Raw genomic sequence first — 18,757 nt, forward strand, 5'->3', positions numbered from 1 at the left:
TCTGTGATCGCCGTGAGGGGTAATGCATGCAGGTGTGGATGCCCTGTGTTTAATGCAAACCAAAGGCTAATTGCTTGGTGTGCATTTACACAACCCATTCTCTTTTATAACCCCAACACCCTGCAATTATTCAACACTCAAATGGTCAAAGTACACCTCGATGCGACAATATCAGAACCTCCCATCTGTGCACGTTAAAATCATGGATGGTTGGCCATTATGTGCGACTAGCACACAAAGCTTTATTGGCCAGAAGTCGATCAGAGAGATGGGGAGGGAACAGTCAGCTGTGTACAGCAATAATTTTTTGCAGAGTCATTACATGCTACCCTGTTAATGACACCTCTGTTATCAGAAAAGTCACTGGATTGGTTAAAGACCCCATGGAATCAAAATTGGAGTGGTTTAATCCATGTATTTTTGCCATGTGCTACTGTGCTCCTAAAAGTTGACAAAATTACATTTTAGCAGATATAATGTATATGCATTTAAAACTAAATTGTGTAATTTTTGCACCACTAGTGTCACCAAACTGAATAGCAAAATTTCTGTGACAACAGTTCAGCTATTTTCATAAAAGTGTCCAACACCTTTAAGTGAATCGGTTAGTTTAGAAGGTTCATGTAAATGAACCTTAGATCTATTCACTTAGATGTTGCATCGGGAAGTCCAATTCATTATAGTCAATCGGTACATTCAGATGGTTCATGTAAAGTAAATGAACTGGATAAAAAAAAAAAAAAAAAATGATTGGCAGATGCACTTGAACCCCTGTGCAGAAGTCACTTGGTCTTTTTTTTAGTTGCATATAAATGTATATGTGATCAGTGTTTAATTCTGTATAAGTTGCACTTAGTTGTTTTAAGTATAAATGTAATTATCTTGTATTTATGCTCATTTTAATGTTGACACCCTGAAGCCGGTGTGCATACACTCTTTGAAAACAATAGTTTTGACTTTTAGAGCGCTGAGGGTCATCTACATGATGCATCTGCTGTGCGACCCCCTTTTTTAATGTCACCCTAACTGAGATCTGCATTGTTTTTGTGACAGATAAATATAGTTAGCTACTTTTGTTAGTAGCTTTAAGTACTGCTAACTACCTTTGAAAAAGGGTAGTTTGAATGTAGTTTAATTATTTTAAATTATGAGTAGCTTGTAGCCTGTGAAGCTACAGTTTCAAAGTAGGTTCCTCAACACTGATGGCTCTTTATAAAGCAAAAGGGATGGTCCCTTTGATATGGCCTGCCTTAACTTCCTGTTTCAACAGGAAATGCATCAACAAATGACAGAAAATTGTGATCATCCATCCATTTCATTGGGTCTTTGACAAGTAATCTCTGTAGTAGCACGCTAACAAAGTGGAAACTGATCAGTATCCTTGGGAAAGCTCTGAGTGAAAACAGCTAGCCTCCTTTCAGAGATGCAGTGTTAGCTGGGGTGAGGGGGTGAATAGTTCTAGTTTTGTTTAAATACTAGGCCTGTGAAAAAAAATCTATTCTGTTACAAATAGCTATTCTTGAGCCAAATTATTTTAAAATCATCTCCCTGATGAAAAATCGATTCCCTATCTGTCACTCACTCGTCGTTGTGTCGATGTAGTGACACTATGGGTCACTCTTGGGAGCCCGAGACACCTCTGGTCTTTGATAAAAGGCCAATGAAAATTGGCGAGTGGTATTTGCATGCCACTCCCCCAGACATTCGGGTATAAAAGGAGCTGGTATGCAACCACTCATTCAGGTTTTCTGTTCGGCGCCGAACGGTCATACTCACTGAGCTGAATTCTCACGACTATTCATTCACCTCTGCTGGATCTGACGGCGCATTTCAGGGGCTTCTCCCTCCTCTGCACTGGTGCACTGCAGAGAACGCCCCTGGGCGCTTCGGCAGAAAAAAGAGAGTACATTTCTCTAAAAGAGTATATTTCTCTAAAAGAGTGGCACACACGGATCGTCTTTTTAAAGATGACTTTCCGATTGTGTGTTACTCCTGGTTGGGGTCATTACCTCTCAACTTCAGACGGTCACGATCGCTGTCTTTCGTGTCTGGGCGCGACCCACACGGAGGCAGAGTTCGTGGATGGTTCATGTTCTCACTGCGAGAACATGACCATGGCAACACTGCAGTCACGGCTTGCTTTCGTACGAAAGCAAGCCACCCCAGTGGCTCCCCGCCTCGGTCCTTCTACCTACGGGTTTGAGGCCAGCGCGGCTAGCACTGGGGGCAATTTGGGGAATCCAATGGGACCACCTCCGCTGGGTATCCCCCCGCGGACCTCCCATTCCCCAGCACGCTCGTCTGCCCCAATCGGGCTTCCGGATGAGTCCGCCGGCTCGTCTCACAGTGAGTACGACCTCTTGTTCTGAGCCTGTGAAGCTGATGAGCTCTCGAGCGCAGCATCGGTGAGCGGGCTTGTCCAGTCGGATGCAGAAGCTTCAGCTGGGCTCCCCACTTCAGGGACGATTGCCCAGTCACAGGCTGATGCAGAGATGATGGACATGCTTTCCCGGGCGGCCGCGAGCGTCAGGCTAGAGTGGAACCCTCCGCTCTCCCCTGAACCCTCGCGACTCGATGATTGGTTCCTGGGCTCGTGACGCCGCTCAAAGCAGCCACGCCCCGCTTTGGTGCCTTTCTTCCCGGAAGTGCATGAGGAGCTGACAAAATCGTGGGAGGCACCTTTTACTGCCCGGTCCCAATTTCTCAGTTCCCCCACCCTCACTACCCTCGATGGCGGGGCGGCCAGGGGCTGTACAGCGATTCCTCCGGTGGATAAGGTGCTCGCGGTGCACCTATGCCCGCAGAGCACCGCCACCTAGCACGGATGCCCAAAGCTCCCGTCCAAGCCCTGTAGGTTCACGTCGTCCCTGACGGCCAAAGCCTACAGCGCTGCTGGACAAGCCGCCTCTGCCCTGCACGCCATGGCTCTCCTGCAGGTCCACCAAGCCAAGGCGCTAAAAGAACTGCATGAGGGTAGTCCCACCCAAGATTTGATGCAGGAACTGCGCTCGGCGACCGACCTCGCTCTCCGAGCGACGAAGGTCACGGCGCGGTCTCTCAGGCGGACGATGTCCACATTAGTGGTCCAGGAGCACCACCTTTGGCTCAACCTGGTTGAGATGGGTGAGGCCGACAAGACACGGTTCCTGGCTGCCCCCATCTCCCAGGCTGACCTATTCAGTGACACCGTCGAGGACTTTGCCCAGCAGTTCTCAACGGTGAAGCTGCAGACAGAGGCTATCCGGCATATCCTGCCCCGGCGCGGCTCAAGGTCCTGTACCTCATCTGCTCGTCGCCAAGGGCATCCCCCTGTGGTGACTGCACCGGCTCCTCTGCAGCCCGCCCCTTCGGCCCGGCCCCGGCGTGGAGCCCACCGAGCAAAGGAGTCCTCCCTTTTGGCCTGTCCTTGTCCCCTTGCGTCTTCACGAATGTCACAGAGGCAGCTCTTGCCCTGTTAAGGGAAGTAGGCATTCGCATTCTCAACTATCTTGATGGTTGGCTAATCCTAGCTCACTCTCGGGACATGTTGTGTGCACACAGGGATTTGGTGTTCTCGCAGCTCAGCTGATTAGGGCCTAAAATTTATTTGATAGGTGTTGTGGAGAGTATTTGTCAGAAGTCATTCTACAGATTCTGTCTGACACTGCTTTAATAAATAGTTTAGCTGTAAAAAGGTTTATCAAACTGTTAGATGCCGTAAACTACATGTTGTGCCCCCGCAATATTTATAATCTAACAGCCAGGGTATTCATGCGCAGTGGTGGGTAATTTTGCACATTTACCCACCACTGTTGACAAGAAATGCAGCTAGACACAAAGACGCGTACTTGAGGAAACACACATGATTATATTTTGAAGAACAGATGAAAGACATGCCGGCGATGCATGTGTCTGATTTGCTTTTTTGTTCAGAAGTTCATTTGCTCTTTGGTGCCAACACGGACAGCACCATCTTGCCTCACGAAACACGCTCAAATGGTGAGTTCTCACTTTTCTTCTATGTCAGTCATTTGGGAGCTGTTTGTAAGAATAGTGTTTTCTATGGGAACACTCCATAGGATCTCAGACTATCTCAGGATGCATATGCAAATAACATATGACATTGGGACTATATGTGAATTGTCATGTGTGTCATAATTCAGGAAAGCCCCAGAAATGGTTCTTGAACAAGTTTAATCTTTAGCCTCCATTTATGTTGCAAAATTATCATTATGATAATAGTAATAGTCTATGGTAATATGTTATATATTTTATATTCTAAAAAACATAAGTTACCAGTTGCCTAGCTCAGACAACACACTGACTGGTCGATTGGTAGTTTTAAATTGGTAGTTTTGCACATCCCTACCTTTTACCTGCAAATTATATATTACAGAGTGGGGAAAAAAAAATCATTTCAGACACAACTGTTCTTCAATAGACATTTATTTCTGAGAAAAAGTTAACAGTTTTTATCTTTTTTATGAAGTTTTTATATTAAACCATCAAATCGCAATACTTACAGAATTGCAATATTGCAATACATATCGAATTGGCTAGCAAATATCTGTCAGAAAGGATGAGACAAAAGATCCAAGTGCGGAAACAATGATCTGATATTTATTTAACAGCAATGCTGGCAAATCTTCAAATGGGGGGGAACCCTGGCACCGACTGCAGCGTGGAGAAGGATGGTGTGTCCATAGGCTTGTGTGTGTAGTGGTCGTTTAGTGTAGATCCTCGAGGAATCCAGAGAGAGTAGTATGTTCATAGGCTTGTGTGCATAGCGGTCGTGTACAGAGCAGTTCCGGTGCAGGGAGGTATCACTGAGGATAACTCAGGGGAAGTGTAAATTCCAGTGGAACTGGTAACCAATACACAGAACACGTAACAGGGTATACTAGGGCAGAGGGAGAGAGTGGTAAGCAATAGGACTCAAACAACAGTCGAGCGATGAACACAAAACTGAGTGAGGTAAATATAATCAGGGAACTAATACCGATCAGCATTACCATGGAAACAATCAAGGCTTCCATGTCAATGCTGATTATGCAAGCCAGCGACACCTGAACCAAACAGAGAGAACATGTAATGACAAACTGGAGCAAACCTCAATGAGGGCACGGTCCAGAATGTCCCGAGCCAGGACCCAGCATCTCTCCTCAGGCACATAACCCTCCCAGTCTACCAGGTACTGGACCCCTCTGTCCCTGTGTCTGACATTGAGTAACCAGTTGACAGAATAAGCTGGTGCACCCTCCACCAGATGAGGTGGGGGTGGGACGGGCACGGATGGGTGAAGACTAGACCGGACGGCTGGTTTAACTTGGGAAACATGGAACACCAGGTGGACACGACTAAAGAAAGGGGGAAATTTGAGACGGACCGCCACAGGGCTAATGACCTTAGTGTAGGCCCGATGAATTTGGGCCCCAGCTTATGAGAGGTGAGTTGGAGAGGAATGTTTTTAGTAGACAACCAGACCTTCTGTCCACAGACGTAAGCTGGAGGTTTAAACCGGTGGCTATCTGCCGACTTCTTTATACGAGCGCCAGTCCGGAGGAGGGCTTCTCTGGCTATTTTCCAGGTGCGACGGCACCGTTGGATAAAGGCGTGTGCAGATGGGACCTGAGCACCGGGTTCTTGGGAAGGGAACAGAGGGGGCTGGTAACCTAGGCAACACTGGAAAGACGATAGCCCCATAGACGATGATGGAGAGGAATTGTGGGCATACTTGGACCCAGGCCAAATGAGAGCTCCAAGAAGATGGATTATGGGAAGCAATGCAATGCAGGGTCTTTTCAAGCTCTTGGTTCACCCGCTCTCAAAATCCATGACAATGTGAGACCAGGGTATCGAAGGGACTGACAGTGGTTGGAGGAGCCCGGCCGGAGGCTGACAGAAGTCTTGATAGCAGCACAGACAGGGCAAGCAGAAATGTAATGGCGAACGTCCTGCGCTTGCGATGGCCACCAGAATCACTGTCAGCCCCTGGATGACAGGCGACATTGAACGAGTGGGACCACCAGAGAATGTGCATCCGGACTGACCGCGGAACGAATAACAGACCCGTTGGGCATCCGGCGGGTGAGGTGTTGTTACACATTACGGAACGGACTTTAGACTCCACGTCCCAGGACACCATGCCCACCACCCAAGAGGTGGGGAGGATGGTATCCGGAGGGGTGGTGGAGGTCCCGACTTCAAAACATAGGGATAGAGCATCAGGTTTGGTGTTCTTGGAGCCCTGATGATAGGATAAAATGAAAACAAAACGGTTGAAAAAAGCACCCAATGAGCCTGTCTGGAGTTAAGATGTTTAGTTTCATGGATATTCTCCAAGTTCTTATGGTCAGTCGAGATCACAAAAGGTACCCCAGAACCCTCTAACCAGTGACGCCACTCCTTCAAGGCCAGTCTGAAAGCCAACAACTCCCTATTACAGACATCGTAATTCCGTTCACCTGGGGACAGATGGTGTGAAAAGGAGGATGCATCTTCCCTTCTGAGGAAGAGTGTTGAGACAGGACAGCACTGACCCCAACCTTTGATGCATCCAACTCCACCATGAACTGACGTTAAGGGTCAGGATTATTAACAATGGGAGCGGTAGTAAACATTTCTTTCAATTTGGAAAACACGGCTTCTGCCCACTAGGACCAACAAAACTTAGTACGGGTGGAGGTGAGATCCATCAGGGGCGTGGCGAGCTGACTGAAGTTTCTAACGAAACATCTGTTAAAATTTGCAAACCCCAGAAAACTTTGCAAAGACTTGTGGGAGTCTGGGGTTGGCCAATCAGAAACTGCTTTAACTTTAACAGGGTCCATGCGCACTTCCTCAGACAAGATTATGAAACCCAGGAACGGAACCGATTGCGCATGAAAAACACTTCTCCGCCTTAACGGACAGTCGGTTCTGAAGCACCTGTCTGACGTGGTCCTCGATATTCTGGGATGAAGATCAGAATATTGTCTAAATAATATTGTGTTGGTCCAACTTCGTAAAGATGGACGCCCCCTGCAAGAGTTCGAAAGCTGAAGATATCAATGGTAAAGGATCGGGATTCTTCACCAGATATCATTTAGCCCACGATAATCTATACAGGGTATAAGCAAGCAGTCCTTCTTCCCCATGAAGAAGAACCCCACCCCTGCAGGGGAAGAGGAAGGGTGGATGAGACCAGCTGCCAGAGAGAATCAGTAATATATTTATTCATGGTCTCCCTCTCGGGAGTAGAGAGCGAATACAACCGACCTCGTGGAGGAGAAGTCCCAGGGTGTAGATCGATTGTGCAATCGTATGGGAGATGAGAAGGAAGGGTTGTGTCACGGGACTGACTGAACACTGCCCCCAGATCGTGGTATGCCACGGGTACACCGGTAAATCCGCTGGTTCATCCTGAAAAGACACACAAGAGTAGACAGGAGAGACAGCAAAGTTAAGACAATGGGAGAGACAATAAGGGCTCCAGGCTAGAACAGAATTAGTTAACCAGTCAAAAAGTGGATTGTGTGTTACCAACCAAGGATATCCCAGTACCACTGGTGCAGAGGGAGAGCAGACCAGCAGAAAGGAGAGTTGCTCAGTGTGGTTATCCGTGACGAGGGTGAGCAGCTCCATAGAATGGGTGATGATAGTCAGGGCTGAGCCGCTAAGGAAGTACGCCGTAATGGGTTCGGCCAACTTTACCACTGGAATCTGCCACCTGGAAACAGGAGTCCACCAGGGCAGAAACAGAGTGAATAGTCAATCCATGCTACAGCCGGGCCGGGAGAACAAAGAGGGATGGAGGAAGGATGGATTCTGGAGTGATAGAGGCATTGTCAGGGAATGAAGCCGGGAGAGGGTGTCCACTTTGATGTTTTTGGACCCTAGACGATAGGTGATGGTGAAATTGAAAGGTGTGAAGAATAGGGCCCACCTGGCCTGGTGAGGGTTTAGCCTACATGCCTCCCGGAGGTATTCAAGGTTGCAGTGATCTGTGATTACTTGAATGGGGTGATGGGAACCCTCAAGCCAGTGTTTCCATTCCTCCAGGGCCAACTTGATGATGAAAAGCTCCTGGTTGCCAATGTCATAGTTCTGCTCCACCGGGGACAGTTTTCTGGAGAAGAAGGCACATGGGTGAAGCTTAAGAGGATTCCCCAGCCGCTGAGAGAGGATGGCTCCAACGCCAATGGTGGAAGCATCCACTTCGACTACAAATGGTCTTTCAGGGTCTGGATGTTGTAGGATTGGAGCAGTGGTGAAAGACTTTTTGAGTCGCAGGAAGGCGTGATCGGCTTGGGAGGACCAGGATAGACACTTTGGCTTGGCACGCAGGAGGGAAGTGAGAGGTGCTGCAATGGTACTATAGTTCCTTATAAAGCGTAGGTAGAAGTTTGCAAACCCAAGGAAGCATTTCAGGCCCTTGACAGTAATGGGTTGTAGCCAAGTCTGAAAAGCTTGAATCTTCCCTGGGTCCATCTGTATGCCTTCAGGACCAATGTTATATCCCAGGAAGTGAACAGAGGACTGATGGAACGTGCACTTCTCCTCTTTGAGGATCAACTTATTTTCTCAGAGCTTTTCTAGGACCAAGGTGACATGTTGGGTATGATCAGACAAGGTTTGGGAAAAGATGAGGATGTCGTCGATATAGATGAGGATGAATCGCAGGTACTCACAGAAAATCTCATTCATGAACCCCTGGAATACGGAGGGGGTATTGGTTAGGCCATACGGCATCACCCGGTATTCATAGTGGCCAGTAGGTGTTATGAAGGCAGTTTTCCATTCATCTCCTTTAAGTATACAGATGAGATTATTCACACTGCGCAGGTCAAGTTTGGTGAACACCGTTGCTCCACGTAAAGTCTCCAGAGCAGCCAGGACCAAGGGTAGAGGGTACCGAAATTTCACAGTGACCTCATTGAGAGCACGGTAGTCTATGCAGGGCCGTTAATCACCATCCTTCTGATGTGGCAGGGGATGTTGAGGGATGGATGAATCCTTGCTTGAGAGCTTCCTCCACATACTCCTCCATTGTTCGTGAAGTGAGAGAGGATAGATGCGACCTCATGGTAATGGAGCTCCTAGCAGCAGGTCAATGGCACAGACCCATTGTCGATGAGGTGGCAGCTGTGCAGCTCTCTTAGGACTAAAGACATCTCGGTAGTTCAGGTAGACTGGATGGATATCAGGTTTGCGATCCCTCAGGGGACTTTCAATGGAGGTGGCGAAGACAGAGGCTGGACATGGTGGGTCAGAATGGGTAATGGTCTAGGAACCTGATGAGGAAGTATTAGACAGCTCTGAAAGCAGGACTCACCCCAGGACAGGATTTCTCCAGACACCCAAGATATTACGGAGAATGTTGCACCAATCAGGGCCTGCCGAGGATAACGTCAGCGGTGGATCCGTCAAGAACCAGAAAGGTGATGCTCTCATAATGGGTTAAACCAATGCGAAGGGTTGCCGGGACTGTTTCATGTGTGATGAGACCTTTTCCCAGTAGCTGGCCCACTACTGAGTGGATCGGGAGCAAGACGGGGTGAGCAGTTGTGCAGAGGTGGAGTTGGTGGCAGAGCGCCCTTGAGACAAAGTTCCCTCAATGAGGGCCTTGACTGTGAGGGAAACAGAGGCAAAGGGTATCATCACGGTGGTGCTCAGTGGCATAAAGAAGACTGTGGAACAGTTTATGGAGCTCACCGTTAGACGTGGTGGATGGACTGGACACTCTGGGATGGCATGACTGGCATTTCCACAGTATAGGCACAGATGAAGCTGAATATGGCGTTGACGTTCTGAGGGAGTTAAACTGAATGAATCGACCTGCATGGGTTCCTCAGTGGTTACTGGATGGTGAGCTGGTAGGGCAGTGGAGGATGTTAAACTTGGACAAGGAACAGTTTTAGATTGCCAGGATTTCATACGATTGGCCACTCTTATGGAAAGCTGAATGAAATGCTCTATCCCCATAGTGTTGTCATATGCTGAAAATTGCAGCCTTAATGAAGGTTCGAGTCCCTGGTGGTAAGTGGTCAAGAAGGATGGCTCATTCCATCCACTGGCTGCCGCTAGAGTTCTAAACTGGATGGCATAATCAGATATCGCCTGTTTCTCTTGGCGGAGGTGATAGATGTAACGTCTGTGTAAGATCAGTGATGGTTAATTACACTTTGTTTAAAAAAAACCCTTTTAGCCTTTTGACATTTGCATATAAATTACTGACCTGGCCTCCGCGTTTACATTTATATGGGTGCTAAATTGCAGATGGTCTTTATCACTATCAAAAGGATGCTAAAACAGGTCGCCTCTGGAGTGTCTCCATCAAGCTTCAAACACATTCCACAGAAAGGGGGGTGACCCCCGTGCCAGGCACCAGAGCAGTTGTCTGTCTCCAGTAATTCCAATACACGTCACACACACACCTAAAGACATTTTCTCTATTTAGGCCATAGTAAGCAGTTATAAATGTATCTGCTATATGCATGTGTTGTATGTATATTCCCCTATTATATTAACTTAGTTAAAACCCTTTACTTGTATTAGTTAGACATTAAACGCCAGTGTATGAGTGTATCTCTGCTTTAATATCGTCTGGAGGTTACCTTCTTGGTATCAAAATGATCTTCTCTTTATTTCTCACACCATAATGTACACCATGTGATCGTGAAATGCATCGAACAATTCTTACTATGTTTTGAATTAAAAGCTGCACTAGCGGTCAAGATCAGCAATAAAATGCGAATGGGCCATAAACGGAGACAAAGGATGTCTCTCCCGTTCAAAATGCATGCCTCTGATTGGCCACTCCACCCACAAAATGGGTGCGGCAATGAACTATCAAAACTCCAGAGCGCAGACTAATCATCACTCAAAAACTCTTCTTCTTGAGACCAACACACTCCAAAACTCTCCTCTTGAGTTTAACCTTCTGGCAGTGTTTACCTTCAAGTAACTTTGTGGATTTGCTGTGGACTTCTTCAACTCACTCCTAAAGAAATCGTCGAGAACCTCATCTACCGCATCAAGACAAACCAATGCAAGTAACCATTTACAACTGATTAGATGCGCGTTTAAGTTTGAACCCCTTTTAAGGTGAATTGTGCCTCTGATGATTCTCATTTAGGTTGTGGTTAATTGATGTGAAATACTGCCTTCTTTGCTCTCTCTCTCTCCTTTCCTTACTTTCCTTCATTCTATATATGTATGTTTTGCTTAGTTTGTTTGTATGTTAGTTATAGTTTCATTTATTAAATCCCTTATATTCACAATTGATTGTCTCTGTGTTCCGCTCACAATTCAAAGTCACTGAATGTTGCTCCTTGCTACATGCTAAACTACTGCTAGCACTGTATAAGTAGGAAGGCTATTGTTCCTTGGCCAGGAAAGTAATCTTCCTAGAATTGATAAATAATTATATTGTCTGCTCGGTGGACGGACAGATCAAGTAATTGTAATATCGATTCTGCTACAGTTAATTCTAAGATCTAATCTAAATATTTATTATTAATTATAACCAGTTATAATTAATTATAAATAATTCCCTTTTTAAGCTAATTTGCTACATAGAGTTGGTCGTGAACATAAGAATCTCCCACGGCGCAGCCAAAGACATCTTTGAAGTGAGAGATAAAAGCTTCGAGGAAATGAGTGACAGATCCATCCTGCTCCCATATGGTAATGGCCAATTGCAAAGCTCGCCCGGTGAGGAGGGAGATGATAAATGCTATTTTAGCTCTTTCAGTACTGAATCTGTGAGGCTGCATCTCCATAGCAAGTGAACACTGAAGTAGAAAGCCATTGCAATCCTCCACTGAACCAGCGTATGGAGACCAAAGGATCGGCTGAACTCACCAGGGCAGAGGCCAAAGAAGTGGCAGCAGGAAGTGGAGCGGAAGCGGAGTGTCGAGTATTGATAGATTCTCATGGGTTGGTAATGTTTGTGTTTGAAGTGGATGCTGGCGAAGTGGTGATCAGAGCTTGACGATACCAGTTAACCAGCATTTCAATATTGTCCCTGGGAGAGATGAATAGTCGCTCCCGCTGGGTCCATAATGGTGGTCTAGTCTTCTGTTAGGAAGGCAGCACACACAGATGGAAGGTGAACCCAGATGCAGGAATTTTATTGAAACACAAGTACACTGGTGAGTATAATTGTAGACCAACTTAACTTTTGTTGGTCACTTGGTTTGCCAGTGATGATAGCTGAAGAAAAAGTTACGATGATGATGAGCTTTACGAAGAGTAAGGGCACTGCTGTGGAAGAGCAGTGAGGTCTGTGTGTTCCTAAGTGTGACTAGACAGTGACTGTGAGGTTGTGATGGGTATATGAGCTGTCCTTGATTACTGTGGTAATTAAGTGCAGGTGCAGGTGATTAGAAGCTCAGGGGAAGTGAACGGGGCAAGGGAGAGCCCGGTGAAGGCGTGACAGTAAGTAATTAAAATTTCTTTAAAGTATTTCAATATTTAAACTTTTTACCATCACTAGTTCATTTTAAATGGTCATGCACTGTGACAAATTCATTTTTAAAAGTAAAAACATTCCATGTAGGATATCAATTACTGTCATATGAGGTCATAAAAACTGCATGCATGATAATTATAAAATAATTCACAAAATGCCGTTTCAAAAAGTTTTAGATGGAGCATGACGTCAATTTCTCAAACGTTTTTCATATGAACTATCTATAATCTCCATAGACTGTATTGTCATATTTTCATGACTGGTACAAAATGTCACAAAAATGTCACTTCATATGGGTAGTAATGCATGACGATTATGTGTTTTGTTTGTTTGTTTGTTTGTTTGATGTGTTTATTATTATTATTATTATTATGTAGCTGAGAATGACTCCAGCACAGTAGGGGTTAATTTTTACACACTGTGTCAAAAATCCATACAGCTGTCTGTTTCCTCTCTGAAATATTAATGAATTCTGTCGATATGCAGAGAGCGAGCTAGCAATCGAGGGAGAGAGAGAGAGATGGATGCCAGGGTAAAATGTTAACCATGTTGACATTTCATTTAGCTCTTATTAGAACCTTTTATATGTGTTTTTACTGTAACTTAAGCATGTTTTGTCCATCCCTTGCTTGCACACAAATTAATTTAAACTCTTAAATGAATTCCATTTATAACCATTTATAAATGCAGAATAAATCCATTTATTATCATGCATTCAGTATCAGACATAATGATACAACACATCACACAGTATTACGCTGACAGTGTGTTCATAGAATTAAACATGGACATGGGGCATCCTAAGGAGGAGGCTGCATGTAATCATTCCTCCTTTTTCCTGTAATTCTGCCCATGCCGTGTTTGATGTATTGGCTCTCACTGGGAAAGCATATAGCTGGTCTGGGGGATTCTGGAGGAGGATTGTTTTCACTGCTGTAGCGCAATATTTGGACATCTATTGTGCCATACCATTTAGGCTATGGCTAAAGTGTGTAATTTCTGTGTCGCTAGCATCACCAAACAAAATTGCAAATATAAACATGGTTTTAAAACAACTTTTATGAATACTCCCTTTGTCTGCCATTAGTCATGCAAAAATTAAGAACCCCAGTCCTTTGCATCGCAAATGCAACATGCGATCAGTTGAGCAACTTGATTATTCTAAAGCAAGCTTGTAAATGTAGTTCATGTAATGCAAACATCATGCACTATAGTAAAAGTATTTAGATAGCACTGTGTGAGGGTGAAAAGTTACAGCAGTTTTTATGAACGGTAATCTGCAGTTTTACACATGATTTATATGAAAGTTAATTTGCACCATGACAGATTTCTTGTGTTTTTTTTTTTACTTGGCGAATAAATGAAATGAAAAAAAAAATAAAATGTAATTGTTGTCGCACCTCCAGTGTTCATTTCACCAAGAAAGTCGTGCCACATACATACAACGAGCCACATATCCTTTTGGAAAAATGTAGGTATAGTGACGTTATTCTGTGAGACTTGTTTCACCTCTGATTGTTTCACCTTTCTATATATGGGTGGGCAAATGCATAGACTCTTTGAAGCGCTTTGTGTATACGTGCCATCAGCTTCTACAATCCGATGCTACATTTGCAAAGTAGAGTGAGAGACTGCTTTCTCTTTGCTGTACCTTAGTGCTGTTCTTAGTTGTCTGGATAATGGCTCTCTCTTGAGGGTTTCCATGACTCTGTTTTCCGTGTGTAATGGAGTGAGGGGGCTTAATCTCGCTTGAATGCATCGCACTGGAACACCATCTCTCACTCAGGCACTCCTCTGTTTCTGGGTCCCAGTCCTGCCAATTGACCCAGACTGAAGCTCAATGTTTCCCCCTACTGTTTGAGAGGTGTAAAATACTAATGGTGGTGATGGTTTCACTAGATCTTGTTGCCGATAATGCCCTTTCATCTCCCCAGCCCGAACCTCTTTATATTCAGCATAGCTTTGCTTGCAGTGTAAATAATTACATTTATGTGCTTTTACATAAAAGTTATTAAAATGGAATGGTATGCACAACCAATAAACAAAGATCCATTAATCAAATATTAACATTCATGCGAAAGCAATGACATAGAATAATAATTCATATTCCCACAGCTTTTTTATCGCCTTGCAGTACCACATGGGAAGAGGTGGGTGTCAAATATCCTGACTTTCACATGGTGGAGGGCTATTAACATCAGCAAGCTGCCGAAGGAGGTGTCCTTCAGCTCTCTCTGTCTTTCATTAGTTTCTCGCTGGAACTATAGCTGCCGACCCCCACACCCCCTTCTCATTTCTTCCATCCTGCTCTCTCTTCTTCTCCATCTGCAGATTCTGCAAATGTTATGGAAGGCAGCGACATTAACACATCCAGACTGTGGTATAAATAACCAATTTTGGAGTCTCGTAGTGAGGCTGCACCAGTTCTAGATTAATCATCTCTGTCCAAGTGTTAAAACTGCCTGTTTTAAACATAAAAGAGCTAGAATATTCCTAGATGATCTTGTGTCCTACATGATATGCCCGATTGTAGCCACAAATGTCGAAATTGCTTTCAGCATGTTATTAGAAAAATTTTAATTTGCTAACTTGATTATGGAAATTTGCACAAGTGCAAATGTAAGTTTAGTTGGGCATTTGCAAATGATAGTAGGTATCATACAGTATACAACATCTACTCAATTGTAACTTTCACTGATTTATACAAGTGTGTGTTTTAATTTATTTGACAATCTTGTTCCCTTAACCATGCCTGTGCATGTGAAAGTGTGACACTTTTTGTAACTCATTTCTTCTTGGTGTGTGTGCGCATTAGGGTGTATGAGATTAATAGACAGAAGATAGTCAGCATGTGAGCTAAACTGTTTTCATTTGTGCTCTGATTGTTGCAGGAGTGCACCCATGGAGAGGCTGCTTCTGTGCCTAGCTCTGTTCTCCTTGCCTTCCTATGCCATGCTGTGCCCCAAGCGCTGTACCTGCCAGAACTTGCTTCCCTCATACACCGTGCTGTGTGCCAAAACCGGCTTGCTCTTCATACCACCCAATATCGACCGCCAGACTGCTGAGCTGCGACTGATGGACAACTTTATCACGACTCTGCATCATAAAGACTTTGCTAACATGAGCAGTCTCATACACCTCACGCTCTCCCGAAATACTATCAGCCAGATTAGACCATATGCCTTTGCCGACCTGCAGGATCTACACGCGCTGCATCTTGACGCTAACCGGCTAACAATCCTGGATGACACTCACCTGCAGGGGCTGGTTAATCTACGCCACCTAATACTCGCCAACAACCAGCTTCATAGCATCTCATATGGGGCCTTCCAAGACTTCTTAGAGACTCTTGAGGATCTTGATCTGTCATATAACAATCTGGTGGATGTACCATGGGATACTATAGCCATGCTAGCCAGCGTTAATACCCTGAGTCTGGATCACAATCTTATTGAGTTTGTGCCTGAAGGGATATTTTCGAATCTTCACAAACTGGCCAGACTTGATATGACGTCCAACAAACTGAAGAAGATCCCCCCAGACCCTCTCTTCCTACGCATTCCTGTCTATGCTAAAATGAAAGGCTCACCATTGACCGCGTTAGTGCTTAGTTTTGGTGGGAACCCGCTGCATTGCAACTGTGAGCTGGTTTGGCTCCGACGCCTCACTAGGGAAGATGATCTGGAGACTTGTGCTTCACCTCAAGAACTAGCTGGAAAGTACTTCTGGACAATTAGAGAGGAAGAGTTTGTGTGTGAGCCACCCATGATCACCCGTCACACTTCTAAGATGTTTGTCATGGAAGGTCAAGAGGTCAGTCTGCGATGTCGCTCTGTTGGAGACCCTGAACCAACCGTCCACTGGGTCAGTCCTGATGGAAAGCTGATCGGTAACACCTCACGGACCATATGCTATGAAAACGGCTCTCTTGATATCTTAACAGCTATGGTGAAAGACTCAGGTGTGTTTACATGTATAGCTTCAAATGCTGCGGGTGAAGCCACAGCTCCAGTGGAATTAGTAGTAAACCCCTCACCGCATTATGATCCCAAAATGGAGCCAGAACCGGGACCCTCGGACATGCCTACTTCCATAAAGTCCAACAGTAGTGGCAGTGGGGGCCAGGCACGAGCAGATCAGAGGGTCATTGTCTCTGAAATCACCTCAACATCAGCAATGATCCGCTGGCCTCCACAAAGCCACATCCCTGGAGTCCGCATGTACCAGATCCAGTACAACAGCACCACTGATGACATTCTCATATACCGGTGAGTGCTGAACACCATTATGCTGTATTGTTTTCATCTTCAGGGATTCGCTTCTTGTACAGAATTCATCTGGAGTTGTCAGCAACTGAATTTTTTATTTATATTTTTCAGTCAGAGGCCGAGACATAGTTATGTTTTACACTGATTTTATTCATAAATAGACAATACACAGTACTCACAGCCCAAGTTATGTTTTCTTATAGACTAGTTGTCACTACTGTGATACTTTATTCAAAATAAAAAAAAAAAGGATATTGCACCTAACATTTTGTTTATTTATTTTTTTCAGACTTTGATATCTACAACAAAGATTTGGAAATAGTTTTATCCTCCCATTTAAAAATGATCAACAAATCATTTTATTTTACTGTGAAACAACTATGCTTAATTATATGGTTAGATGTATTTTATTGTTTGCATTTAACATTTTTTTTTTTTCCTGCTAGCAATATCGATTCAGACTGTGACCCAGTGTTTTAGTTGAGGACCACTAGCATAGCAACTCACAATTTACCAATGTCAAGGATAATGATTTCTTGAAAGTCCATTTTACAAGGATATCTTTTTACAATGAGGTTTATTGAAACAAAATTCTAAATGCAAAATATGTAATGTTGATTCCATACATTTTAAAACTATCTAGTAAACCTCTGAATGGTGCATATGGCGCTGTCCACTTTTCAAATGGACTATTACAGCTTTTTAGAGAATACACTGGATGGTCTATCCCCCGAAATAGGTTTTGAATCTGCATAATTCTGCATTAGATAAACAAATTGATTCTGTCTTTGTTCAAAAGGGAAAGCCTGGCATCTGAGACTTGGGCTTTTAATGGCTTATGGCGGAATCCTATTCAGATAGTGGCTGAAACATTGAAATTCCACTGATGAATACAAATGGCCCTAGATGACTGCCAACCCAACAAGTGCACAATAATGTCATGAATGCAATATATGAAGTATGGCAATACTAAATATATTTATTTTCTGTGGTAATGAAAGGATCCTTCCCAACGGGCCAGCTGTTTTAAGATACATGCTGAAAGTGTCAGAAAAAACCTAGAAAGAATTTAATTTGCGTACAGGAAGATTGGCTGCCATGGTGATAGTTTCAGTCAGATTTTGTCTGATATAATTCAAACTAAATTTTGTGAAGCATAAACCACAAGAAGTTGTACTGACATCCTTCTATAGGTCACACTGCGTGTTATTTTCTGGAGGAAGACAATAATAACAGAATAGCAATTGCAGTTGCAAGTTAAGTGTTTGCCCTTGTTTCCTGAAAGATTATAATGAAGAAAAAAAATAGTGATTTTGAAATATGTCTCTATTTCAAAACAGAATAGTTTTCTTCGTTATTCATGGAGAGGACAAGCTAGTTATCTTACAGTTCCTATTCTCTTTTGAGCTGAAGGTCTTTTGGACACCCTATATTTTGTATTGCATATTGAAGATGCCTGTTTCAGGGATTACACCATAACAACTAAATTCATTTTTCCTTTTTAACATTCAGCCATGGCCTCACCGCCAGTTACTTCCATGATTTCTCATTGAAGGGACCTGTAAGGATGTAATTAATTCCTGAAATAATCCCTGTGGATAGATTAAGAGGGAAGAAAAGATACATACAGAAATAAATTTGCTATTAATTATGGAAAAGGCAAGGGGAGTTATTTGGTTTATAGAGCTGAAGAGTAATCTCAAAGTCTTTCAGAATCAATTAAGAATGCATGCACTGTATTCCCCGTTGACAGTGAGCTGGGTTATGGTAAGAATGAGTTAGACAGAGTGGCCAAGAAACTGAGACCGGGGTGAGAAAATACAGTGTAAATTTTGAATTGAAAAAACAGATTAAATTTGAAGTGATTGGAGAAAGACTGCTGCAATCACAGTGTGCATGTGCCAAATTAAGACTTATAGAAGTGGAAGATGTGATGTCAGATGGAATAGATTTACATTTGCATTCAAGTTCTTGGCAGATGCTCTCTTAAAACTATTGACAGGAAAGTGCACACACTTCATTGTTTTTTTGTTTTGTTTTTGTTTTTCTCTCTATT

At 44.0% G+C, this 18,757-nt stretch overlaps 1 protein-coding gene across 9 annotated transcripts in view; it reads left to right on the plus strand.

Moving 5' to 3' along the window:
- Positions 1-18,757, plus strand: part of LOC127417173 (leucine-rich repeat and fibronectin type III domain-containing protein 1-like protein) — a 260,604-nt gene that overhangs the window by 228,557 nt on the left and 13,290 nt on the right. For 7 of the 9 annotated variants that reach the window (XM_051656979.1, XM_051656982.1, XM_051656981.1 and 4 more), the window contains one exon: positions 15,325-16,701. In XM_051656979.1, the coding sequence (XP_051512939.1) occupies positions 15,325-16,701 (1,377 nt within the window). Of the gene's footprint in view, positions 1-15,324; positions 16,702-16,990; positions 17,163-17,500 lie in introns of those variants that run through there. The other 2 variants (XM_051656983.1, XM_051656984.1) reach the window with 2 other exon arrangements.

Source organism: Myxocyprinus asiaticus, chromosome 26 (genome assembly GCF_019703515.2).
Source record: "Myxocyprinus asiaticus isolate MX2 ecotype Aquarium Trade chromosome 26, UBuf_Myxa_2, whole genome shotgun sequence".
NCBI lineage: Eukaryota > Metazoa > Chordata > Actinopteri > Cypriniformes > Catostomidae > Myxocyprinus > Myxocyprinus asiaticus.